The sequence below is a fragment of the Nyctereutes procyonoides genome, unplaced genomic scaffold, assembly GCF_905146905.1.
Source record: "Nyctereutes procyonoides isolate TBG_1078 unplaced genomic scaffold, NYPRO_anot_genome, whole genome shotgun sequence".
NCBI classification, from domain to species: domain Eukaryota; kingdom Metazoa; phylum Chordata; class Mammalia; order Carnivora; family Canidae; genus Nyctereutes; species Nyctereutes procyonoides.
This window is the reverse complement of record NW_026575037.1, coordinates 21,519,053-21,531,785: the sequence shown is the minus strand read 5'-3', so window position 1 is coordinate 21,531,785 and position 12,733 is coordinate 21,519,053. Positions and strand designations below refer to the sequence as shown.

The following is a 12,733-nucleotide window of genomic DNA, read 5'->3' as shown; positions in this document are numbered from 1 at the left end:
TTTTGGTTGGCCAAGAACTAAATTACTCTTATGTTACTATTCCTATTTTTTTTTCAGGTTTGTTTTTTTACAGCATACATGGTGTATTGGCTATTCTCTTTCTCAAATGTTGACTTTTTATTATAAACAATTCTGAACTAATTAAAGAAAAATGAATATGTATTTTGATCACCTGGATATATGTGAATACATTTTGCCCAATTTACTTAATTTTTTTGCGAAGTAATTTATTTAAGATTTGATTTATTTATTTAACAGAGAACACGTAGAGTGAGAGAGGAAGAGAAAGAGCAGGGGGAGGGGCAGAGGAAGAAGCAGACTCCTCATCGAGCTGGGAGCCTACATGAGGCTCTATCCCAGGACACTGGGATGGATCATGACCTGAGCAGAAGGCAGACGCTTAACTGACTGAACCACCTAGGTGCCCCCTAAGTAATTTAAAGTAACTGATAGATATAGTGAGATTTTACTTCTAAATTCTTCAGAATGCCTATCTAAGAAATAAGGACATTGACTTGCATCTACAAAACATCTTACTGCATTTCTTTAAATTAACAATAATTTTTAGTGTCATCTTACATTCTTTCCTTATGTAAACATTCTGATTGCTCCAACCCCCAATATTTTGCAGGTTATTATAGCCAGAATATTCTTCCCCTGAAGATTTTATAGTTCAATAATCTGGATATCATATAAAAGTAAATAGCTATCAAATATGTGGTATGATACCATGGTATAAGTTAATATTTATAAATATATAAAATAATTTTATCTAATATTTTTAAAAAGTAATGTCATCTGAAGCAAGTAATAAATCATTGTTTTATATTGAAAAATTCATATATTTATTTGATTACTCTGATTACTTAATAAAATATATACAATATTTTTAAAGCATAATTTTTTATTGAGTTTGGGTGAAAATCCCTAACATTTTCTCATCCCAGCTGCTATAATTTGCTCTATAAAACTCAATTACCTATTTCAAAACAGAGGTAGAATCAACCCCTTGATAAAGGAAACATAACTGATCTATGGAGCAGCATCTCTTCTTCTCCTCAGTTAAAATAATACTATCACCATTTTTTTGCAGTTTGTCAGATTATATATATGACCAATAGAATATATAGACACATATTAAATTGATATAAGTTGTTTCATCAGTTCTGAAATAAATACTGACCTTTGCATGTTGGAAAACTAGGTGACCATCCAAAGTAATAGCATTGAACTGAGGCTGGTCCAACTCCTGTAAATCCTTGTTCACAGGAAAATTCCAATACTTCTCCAGTTTTGTATCTTACTCTTCTTGGATAAACACCTACATTTGCTTCTAAAACTGGAAGAAGACATTCTACATCTAAAATAAAAGTAAAGTAGTTAAATATGTATGAAATAATCATTGTGAAAGTAAATTTAACATATGCTATTAAGTAACAGAGGACTTCATACACAGAGACACTTATATTCTTACTTTCAAAAAACCTCAAATTATTTATGCCCAACAAATATGTATAAGCCCCTTTAGAGGAATTAGAGTGTTGAATAGCAAGTTGAAATTTTGTATGACAATATCCTCAGGACTGTAATAAATAAGTCCTGAGCAATCACTTATGAAGTAAATTGTTTCATTTATTTAATTAATAAATTTTAATAACTTATCTAGCACATGAATAGTTTTCATACTCAAATCACAAGAAAATCATTCTTCCAAGTAATAAAAATTAAAATGCGACATATTTTATTAAAGATTTTATTTATTCATGAGAGACACAGAGAGAGAGAGGCAGAGACACAGGCTGAGGGAGAAGGAGGATCCCTGTGAGGAGCCTGATGTGGGACTCGACCCGAGGACCCTGGGATCACGACCTGAACCATAGGCAGCCACACTTAACCACTGAGCCACCCAGATGCCCCCTAAAATGCAACATATTTAATTAAATGATAGGCATGTTTAAAAAGTTAATAACTAGAATGGCCCAAACAAGATATGTCTAGTACATTTTAAGTAGGAGGGAACATTAAAAAGCAAATAATTCCTAACTTTACAAATGCGGAACTGTATTTAGTATACAGACTTTTTAAAAAACACATGGCCAAGTTGCTTCTAGGTGTTCTGAATCTTCCTATTACACCCAACCACATCTCTAATATCTTTCTAAAAAACCAATGCATTATGAAAACCTTCTGATTCAGGTTAAAATGAATATATGTGTGTATTTTCTCTTTTAATCTGTTATTTGTGGTTCATTTATAAAATTAGATATGGAAATTCACATGTGAAAATATAGATGACAAGGGCGCCTGGGTGGCTCAGTCAGTGAAGTGGCTGCCTTTGGCTCAGGTCATGATCTTGAGGTCCTGGGATTGAGCCCCACCTCAGGCTCTCACTTAGCAGGAAGCCTGCTTCTCTCCCTTTCTCTGCTGTTCCCCCTTACTCATGCACATGTGCGCTCTCTCTCTCTCTCTCTCTCTCTCTCAAATAACTAAAATCTTTAAAAAAAACCCAAATAATAAATCAAGCATATATCACAAAAATCTGATGAAATGTTTTCTAATTAAATCTCAGAAATATTACTTTTTTAAAGATTTTATTTATTTATTCATGAGAACACAATCATGAGAGAGAGAGAGAGGCAGAAACACAGGCAGAGGGAGAAGCAGGCTCCACGCAGGGAGCCCCCATCCCCAGACTCCAGGATCACGCTCTGGGCGGAGGGCAGACGCTAAACTGCTGAACCACCCATGGGTCCCCAGAAGTATTATTTGGACTAGCCAGTTTTATGCATCGTTATTAGCAATTTAATAGTTTAAAAACAGCTTGTGCATATTCCCCTGGAATGCAACTCACTCAGCTTTAGGAAAAGTTGAACTTCTGTATCTCTGTATTTTATTGCTGTAAGTTTGTGTGACGATTCTTTATTGGTTGTTTGTAATCCCTTTCTAATCCAATTACAAAGATTAAAAGCTATTGAAAATAATTGATCTTGACTGATGTAGGATTTTTCAGTTGATTTATTCAAGAACAGTTATTATGTGGTAGTATAGACAAAACAATGGCCTCCCCAAAAGGTCCATGTCCTAATCCCCGAAGCCTGCAATTATGTTACCTTCCTTGGAAAAACAGACTTTTTAGATACAATTAAGGTAAAGACCTTGAGGTGGAGAGATTATTTTGAATTACTTGTATAGCCGTAGACCCAGTGCAATCACAACGTTTCTCACAGAAGGGAGCAGGGTGTCAGAAGCAAAGCAGGAATGGTGACAACAGAAGCAGAGGTTGAAGTGATATGAGGAAGAGCCGTGAGCCAAGAAATGCAAAGGCCTTCGAGAAGCTATAAAAGGCAGAAACAGATTCTTTCCTAGGAGCTCCAGAAGGAACCGTGGTTCAACATCTTGATTTCAGGGCTTCTGACCTCCAGAACTATAAGATAATAATTTTGTATTGTTTTAAGTATAGGTTTGTGCGAATTTGTGACAGCAGCAGTAGAAAACTAATATATATGGGGGAAAATGTACAGCCGTATTTAAGGAAAGGTATGATTTGGCATGACCTGAAGGCACTCTGTGCTGCATTTAAATCAAAGACTCTATGCAACACCAAGGATGAGCTCTGTAATAAAAACTACAGACTTCAGGTGATTGTGATGTGTCAAATTGTTCATCAATTGTACAAATGTGGTGCACTGGTCAGTCAAGTTGATAATGGGACAGACTGTATTGCATGTATGGGGCAAGGGCTCTATCCCTATACCCCCTCCTCAATTTTGCCATGAAACTCAAAATTCAATTTTGTTTATTTGCTCTCAAACAGACAAAAAAAACCAAGGCTCTGATTATAAATTATAAGTTAATAATCAAATGATAAGGAAAAGAATGAAAGTCAAAGGATTAAAATATCTAGAGTCGCTGTAGCGTGCATAGCAATCTATAACTTTGGTAATGTTTGCCTATTTTGAATTATTTGGCAGTTCGCAGTCATGGTATTCTGAAAACAGCTTTCATTTTGTTCATAAATATTATAATGTATGTGGCATATAAACAACCTTATTTGGGTGGGTTAAGTGCTTTTCAAAGATCTGTTATTATATCGATATTTAACATTGGTCTCTCAAAGCTGTGTGAAGACACGTTAAATTTTGATTACTGTTCATTAGGAAACATCTTTCAATAGAGTCTGCTAAAAAGAAATACATTCAGAATTGCTTTTATTTCCTAGAACAAGAAGTATTTACCATAGCATGTGGACAAAATGGGATGAGCCATCCTTTCCACATACCATGGAGCCTGTGGTGCTTCCATTTCTGCTCTTATATCCATCATAGCCTTCATAGTCCAACTCGTCAGAGATTAAACCATCTGCTCTTACTTTTGTTTCTGGCATTCACTAAGGCTGGCATGTCACAAGATTGTAAGGCATATTAAGAATCAGGATCCTTTTTTTTTTTTAAGATTTTGTTTATTCATGAGAGACACAGAGAGAAAGGCAGAGATATGGGCAGAGGAAGAGCAGGCTCCCTGCAGAGAGCCACATGCAGAACCTCGATTCCAGGACCCTGGGATCATGACCTGAGCTAGTCAGATGCTTAACCACTGAGCCACCCAGGCAACCACAGAATCAAGGTGTTATTTCTAATGTTATCCCAAGCATACAACAAATGGGCAAAAGCCTTTATCGTTATGTACTAATGGATAAATTATCTTTTAGGAAATGTCATTGTGAGTTATTTAGTAAATATTTATTTTATGTACTTTCTCCTTATGTAAGAACTCCTAAATGAACTGCAGTATTTAAAATATATATATAAGTATTCCACTATATAAATGTGTCTATTTATATATCTACCACCTATAGCATACTATATATTCCCTTGGTAGTACATTAAGTACCTAATGTGTGTGTATATGTACATGTATACGGAAATACATCCTCCTTACAGGAAACATTAGTTCTCTAGACAAGAGACTAAATAGGTTATTATTCACAAACATCCATACTGCCAGTTCTCTGAGCTCTAGCCTATAATCTATCTGACTCCATTAATCGGATGCAGGGACAGCCCGATGTGATTGTGCTCAAGCAGTAGCTTTGCGCCATAGGAAAGGAACCTCTGAAGTAAGAGACATGGAGCTTTTACAGGGCAGCTGGCACATTGACCCATCCTCCTCGCAAGAGAAAAAAGGAAAGAGATCTTTTCTCTGGATCAGAGACAAATTTGTGGGGAGAGAGAGAGGAAGGTTTTAACTACTCTGAAGTGTAAGCAGATGGCTCCAGAAAGGTGTCTCTCAGTCACCCTGGAGGGGTACACCATCTCTAACGTCAAGGCATGTTTGCTGTTTAATCATTTTTTAGCAAAGTTTGCTAGCACTCTTTGTTCAGAAAGCCTGGGCCATGCAGAAATGTGAAAATAAGAGCTTCCACCACAGATGGAAACAGTTTCGGGATTTAAGGAAAAAGCATGAAGTTTGAATCATTGTTAGCTAGACAGTTTAAAATACTTATCCTGTAGATCAGTAACCTTAGCTCAAATAGGTGATCCTCTACTCATGGACACAGAGGTAATTTTTCTCAGAATGCATGCTGGAGTCCAGTTGCCCTGAAATGTCGTTGACTCTCCATGGTGTTTGTGATCCAAAACTCAACCTAGATACACAGAATTTTTCAAAGGCTAATGATGGAATCTCACAAAATGTACACAGGAGCCAGCTTGTGTGGGTTAGTACTGGTCCAACTGAGTTGTCAGGCCTCTAAAATACAATTGTTGCACTGACAATTGCCATCACCCCACAAAATGAAGAGAGATGGTGCTTGAGGTGGAGATGACAATGAAATCTTGATACCATAACTGAAGCCTTATAAACCATGAGCCCTGTTCCACCACTGGACATTTCAGGTAGGAAGTCAATAAGTGTGTTTTTAAAATTTGTTTTGCAAAGACTAATCTTGTTTAAGCCCCTTGTAATTAAAAGAACTTGTGGCCTAACTGGTAACTGAGTAAGTATTGTCATTCAAGCTGCTTAAAAAAAAAAAACTCTCTTTTCTAGAAGTTTAAATTTAAATATTAGTTGTGAATAACCTTTTTTTTTAAAAAAAAAAAGGCATATCAGAAGACTTCATTTCCTGAGAGGATAGATTAGCTGGCATCAGCGTACCTTCCTAACAGAAAAACGTTAGAAAACTGTACAAAACATATCTCTAAAAAACTACTCAGTGAAGTCTGTAATGACCAAGAAAAGGGGAAAAATCATTCAAACTCCAAAGCACAGTCTACGACTGTTTCAGCTTTGGAGAGCACTTTCCAGACTCTGTGGCAGGGAGGGAGAAGCCATGGTCTTCCTGAATTGAGAGGACAGATCGCAGTATTGGAGACCATGGTGGCTGGAATTTACAGAGCAGAGTAACAGAGAGAGGGTATTATGATGAGAAAGAGCTAGAGAAGTCTTCTTAAGAGTGTTCTTGAGTCTTTGGTTGAGTACTAAGCTGTGCAAGCGTGGGCTGGAATTCCACGAACTGGCTTAAGAATGATTGCTAGGGATTTCTAAACATGAAGAATTCCAAGTGTTCACACAGGTCTCGGAGATGCCATCATCAACTCAAAGGAGGTGTTTTCCAAATTCTAAGCCACTGGCAAATAACGTTCACAGGTACAAAATATTTTAAACATAGAAACTGATTGTTTATCAAATTAAGCCTAAGAATTTAATATACACACATGAAAAACCATAAAAAACTATCGTAGTCATAAGACATTTTAACTAGGATTGGACTTATGTTCACTTAAATATTCCATTTTCAGTTAAATACTCGTTTTAAATAAAGTTTATTTCCAACTAACATAATTTTCATGTACACGATAAGTGGATGTTACTTTAACATACAGGGACTGCCTTCAAAATGTTTGTATTGTCTAATATTTCTCTTGCACACAACGGATTTGTGTAGACAGGTGAACTATGTTATTTGTATATCTATCAGACTCAGCTGGAACTGAAAAACAAATGCGTAAACATAAAAGCAAGTAGTGAAATCTACATTTAACCCCTGACAATAGATATATTTTTTAAAAAAAAAATCGCATCACATGTCAGGATGTGACAGGACAGCATTTTACTTACTGGTGGAGTTGCATTTGGGAGGAGAAGACCAACCATTCTCCAAACATGTAATGGTATCATCATTATAAGGAAGGCTGTAGCCAACATCACAGATAATTTGTACAATGTCACCTTCCAGGTGTGTTTGTCCTGAAGATGCAGAATAACCATTTTCCACAGAAGGAAAGAAACACAGTCCTAAGAACCAAAAATTGTTTAATGTACAAGATGGAAGTGGTAAAAAGAGAAAAAAACTAAATTTGCTTTTTATAATATTTTTAAAAGAATGGCAAACTTAACAAAACTGAAATCACGTATAAAACAAAATTTCTAAAGAATTTTGATCATGCTGCTATATATGATGACATTTACTATATGAAATACACTCACATATTTCTGAGACGGAAGTAAATTAACATTTCATTCTGTTCTATGGTTTTTATAGATATTATTTTATTTTTATAAGCTTTTCTAGGTACAAGATTAGATTTTAGTATCTAAAATCTCCATTTCTCTCTTAATTCTCATAAATGTTTCCAAAACAGAAGGAGAAAGACCATTACTGTCTCCTTTGTTGGCTCATATTTTCTGCCTCCCATTGTCTTTTTCTTTTTTAAGATTTTATTTATTTACTTGAGAGCAAGAGAGAGGGGAGTGGAGTAGAGGGAGAGAGACTCTTCAGCAGACTCCCCACTGAGCACAGAGCCAGACTCAGGGCTTGATCACAGGACCCTAAGGTCATGACCTGAGCCGAAATCAAGAGTCACATGCTTAACCGGCTGAGCCACCCAGGTGCCCCTCCATTGCTTTTTTTCTTAATATATCTATTCTCTCCTGAGTCTACTTTTCACATTCATTGAGAATCAATACAGACATCATCATAAGAATGATTTTTTTGTCGTATTTTTTGGAAAATACGACAGCGAAAATATTTACGCTCACACCATCTTCACAATATCCAAGAGGATGGTAAGTTTCAAAACAGGATGTGCATGTAAAGAGACTTGTTTTAAAGGAAAAATATGACTAGGCTGAACCTAAGCAAATATTAGGCGCTACACATGAATAGTCAAGTATATAGATCATCAGTTTTTAAAATTAAAATGTTTAAAGCACTTCTAGGTAACACAAGAAAGGTCACATATTCTTCAATTAGTTTTCAGAAAAGGCTCCTCAAGAAAGGACACTCTCTTCACCGTCTAGTCCTGATCCCCTGTGCTGGTGGGCCAAGAGCCTGATGTCCCATCTGGCACATGTCTAGCTACTCAATGACACGGCCACATCTACTGATAGGCCATTTACTCACTAAGACACTTGGGTGTCGGTGACCATCCTTCCTCCGTGCACATTATGCGAGTCCAAAAGGATCGAGAAGGAGATGCAAAATTATATTCACAAGAATAGTAATAAATTGTCCCAACAGGAACTGGGGAAAACGCCTCAGAGTCCTCTCTCCCATATATAATTCCGTGGTTTATTTTTGGAAAATCGCAATGGAAAGGCCCTGCAAAAAAACAAAACGGTAGAATTAACCTACATCAGTGAATCATTAAGTCCTATTTTAATCATCTCATTGATTTTTTTTCCTTTCATCTAGCTCAAATTCCTTTACCTTATGTGCTTTCTGGTGTACTAATCAGGAGAAAACAAAAAATGATCTCTGATTAAGAGGACAAGCGTATTTGAAAAGCCTAGTGTCTACATGAAATGTAGGGTTTGGAGTCATGTGGAGTAAAATGTTTTCTGCAGTATCTTTGAGAAGGAAAATGCCACACAGCGATCCATGACCGGTGGCCAAGGGGAGCAGCAACCCTCACTGGTCCACACTGTGCGCCGGGCAGGTAGGGATGGAATCGTGCGGGGCCTCCAAGGCCTTTCTTTTCTCTATTCTGATTCAGCCTCTGTGTTGTCAGGTTCCTCCCGGTGCCATGAGGATGAAGCGATTTTGGTTTAGCCTTAGGTAAATAAAGAAAACCACTTCCAGAAATTCAGCTCACAGACCAGTTAACTCGGAAGATTCCCTCCTGCATCTGTCTAGAGGTGACTTTCCAGCAGGTGGCACAGAATGTCACACCAGTGACTCCGGTGGTGTTTAACCTGTGAAACCTGAAGTCCCCCACCCCGTAACAACTTGACACGTGGTAGTTCTGGAGAAGATTCAGAGGAAAAGCCCCTCAGCTACAATGTTGATAGTCATACCACTCCTCATTCTTTTGCCAGGTATGCTTTGGCCTCACCCAAATGATAGCATTTCTACCCACATACACTTTGCTGCCCAGAATAACCACCTCCATTCTCTGCCCTTCTCCTACCAACCCTTGAAAGCTCATTCTGCAACAACATTTAGCAATATTTATTGTGCACACGGAGGCCCGCTAGCTCCGAAAGTTGACTTCCCTTGGCAGGCCTCCCTTAGCCGGTCAGCCCCTCCAAAATCCAGTAGGAGATGATGTCTGCTGTCTCCACATCCTGCTAAAGCTTATGACCACATTCCCTGTGAAATAAATCCACGCCCTTAGATACACGCACGTATATCACATGTGTGTACATATATATGTGCACACATTGCATCTATATACACAAAGGCACACACATAGTCTTGCCATCTATTGACATGTTTTGGTTTCCTCCAAGGACACTCGAAGCTGTAGTGAGGCACGGAGTTCTCATTTACTTTTGAGCTTCTTTGCTGCAGCGTAATACGTTGCTCAGCGGATATTCACTATGGAGAGCATGCGGAATTTTTATATGAGGTTGACTTTAATAAGCTGCTTTTGCTTTGGGGCCAGTTTCTCAACTGGCATCTAAGAGCAACACAGACTTACAGGTCATTTAGCATCTACACAACTTTTGCACAGAGCTCCACCGAAGGTTCTCCAGAAGACTAGTTGGAAATTCGAATATCTTTTTCTGGGCTATGAGTCGTTAAAAATTCTACATATTATTCTCACATTTTACACTTATTTTCCTCTGCTCTTCCCCATTTAGAAACCCTCTCTTAATGCCATCTCTAACAGGTGTTTAAAACAATGTATACCAGACACACAGGTTAAAAGAAATATATCAAATACACCCATCTATATAGTTCTTCAGTGAGGCTGTTGTGTAACCAGAGAATTTGGTATTTTTAATTGAGACTAAGCAATGCCTGTTGTTGTACTTTTAACCCCATTAGCTAACTGCTCTCCTGTGATTGTCTCTCAATGCTAAAAGTAGTAACAAACAAAAGGAGTTTCAAGTCCATAGAAATAAGGCTTTGGAACTCTTATGAGGGTGGCTCTTAAAAGTAAAGCATTTTTATTGCTTCTATTTTGTCTCTTATGTTAGGGCTAAAGAGAAAGTTCCCCCCAAAGAATGTTCATTACAGGCAAAAATTAGCAAGCAATAAAATAGCAAAATAAATTCCTGTAAATCAAACAATATAACACAGGACTGAAACTCTACTTCCACACGTGGTCTAATCAGCTGTCCTGGATCTTGTTAGAGGCTTGCTTACCATTATTTGGATATGATGATTTTTTAATTTTAACATGAAATAAGATGAGACCATTGTTAAAATATTGTAAGACATCGCTTATAGTTTTATTTTTTTAATTTTAATTTTTATTTTTTTATAGTTTTAAAAAAGAAATGATGTGCAATTCTCTTCCACTTCCAACATTTGCTGAAGAGCTCAGAAAAAGCAAATAGCAACAACAGCAGAAAGAAAATAACTCATTGACATTTCACTGGCACATCACACACAAAAATTAGGATATACAGTACTGTTTTTACTAATAGAGATTTCCCTTTGTTGAATGACAATTAGATTGAAAAAGGAAGTTCCTGGTTTAGTGATATTTAAATCTTCAGTTAACAAACCTATGAAAATGCAGACATTTTGAAGGGGTCCGGATTTTCTTGGGATGGTTTTTCTGGTCAGTGGCATTGTAGAGTTTATGGAGAATTACAACTGGTACTTGGTGCTTTCGATTTCATTATATGCAGCTTTTTCATCCTGTTATTCCCCTCCAAATGTTGTAGTTGGTGGCTATTCGTATGTGGGAACTTAGAGAACAGAGAAGACGTGTTTCATCCTATTTTCTCTTAATTTCATGTATGAAAACATTTTGATAAAATAGATTAAATTACAAGCCTTTATCCGAAATGTTCTTACCTATTTATTCATTTTAAAACATACACACACACACACACACACACACACACACACCCAACACACACATATATGAGAGAGGAACTAAATATTCACATCTGTTTTCATGTTTTCAACTTACCTTGCCCCCCAACAGTGGAAATCCATAAGATCAGAATGGCATTAATTAAAAGCATCATGCTGGATTATCCCGAACACATATACTTAGAAATGGTCCAACAACAGTGGTGTTGCTCCAAATCCTGCTTTCCTGTGGGGTTATATGCACGAGTTTTGAAAGTACAGTGCACTGCTGGGAAGCTGTGTAGTGAAATACTTTCAGGTAAATATCAAAGTTCACAGAGGGTGGTGTGAAAACAACTAAATAATGTCTTATTAGTGTTTTCACATCAAGACTCTAAATTCAACACTCGATATTTTACTTGAGCGGGATATTAGCCGTGCAACCTCCTTGCTGCAGTTGCAACGTTCCTGAGTTTGAAGCATTCAGAAATGGAGCCCTCGCCTCTCCTTGCTAGCCAGGAGGTCAGCTGTTTCAGGAGGGCCTCAGGCCTCATTTTACTACCATATCCATCTTCAGTTATTATAAATTCCTCTTCAAACTGGCACCAAGAATTAGCTTCCCTCTTCCCTAGTTGTTACATGTTTGTAGATATTTTTAAGATGTAGTCAAGAACAATTTTGCCCAGTAATGCTTCCAGAAGTTTTTTGAGCAAAGTATATTTCAAACCCCCTTAGGTGTGGGACCGCAAGAATGGCAAGCACAGGAGTCTGATAGATTCCCTCTCCAAAAGGCAGAAATAAAACTGGACAAAATTACTTTTAAAGAAAATAACCATTTATAGTTCCTGTGAATTGGCCAAAGAGCATACTGTTGAGAAATGTTTATTAAAGAAAAGTGGATTACCAAGCAGTTACTCTGCATGCCCCGTTTGTAGCTGTCCTGCTTGAAGCAACTTTCCGAGGAAAGGTTTCTCCACACCAGAGGCAAACCAGATGGTTGGGGCCTCGGAGAAGCAGCAAAAGCCAGGGACCCCATCCAGCAGCCAGTCCACATGGGGCCTGTCACCCACACGAGCGGCTGCCTCTGAGCAAACATCATGGGGTTAGAAACTTCCTCCTGTGAAGCTGCTGGGGATCAACCCCAGCTCCACAGGCCTGGAAAGCCTCAGCTGCCCAGGGACAGAAATCAGAGTGTGTACTGCATGTGCTGAGATGGGGAATGACAGCGAGGGCCAGGTTGCTGGGGGTGGGGGGTGGGGGGACTGTTGGGGGCACAAAGCCTCCTCCTAATTCCAAGCTTAATCCACGGAAAGATGCACTTGCCATTAGGAGCAGAGTGGGACCAGAAGTGCTGACCAGGGCGCTCTCAAGTCACAGATACCTGGGGTCCCCCTGGTTGCTAATGAACATCAGGATCCCAGCAGACAGCCAGGCCAAAAGGGGACACTGTGGCCGGATTAAAGCTCTTGCCTCAGCACGACT

The 12,733-nt window shown here is 38.1% G+C and overlaps 1 protein-coding gene across 2 annotated transcripts in view; it reads right to left on the bottom strand.

Annotated features, from left to right (window-relative positions):
• CFHR5 (complement factor H related 5) overlaps window positions 1–11,552 on the bottom strand; it is a 30,854-nt gene extending 19,302 nt beyond the window's left edge. Inside the window, exons 1-4 of one of the 2 annotated variants that reach the window (XM_055319316.1) lie at window positions 11,370–11,552; window positions 8,402–8,599; window positions 7,117–7,293; window positions 1,184–1,360 (exon numbers count right to left, since the gene is read on the bottom strand). In XM_055319316.1, the coding sequence (XP_055175291.1) occupies window positions 1,184–1,360; window positions 7,117–7,293; window positions 8,402–8,599; window positions 11,370–11,427 (610 nt within the window). In that variant the 5' untranslated portion in view covers window positions 11,428–11,552. The remainder of the gene's footprint in view (window positions 1–1,183; window positions 1,361–7,116; window positions 7,294–8,401; window positions 8,600–11,369) is intronic. The other variant, XM_055319315.1, reaches the window with a different exon arrangement.
• Between the last annotated feature and the right edge of the window lie 1,181 nt (window positions 11,553–12,733).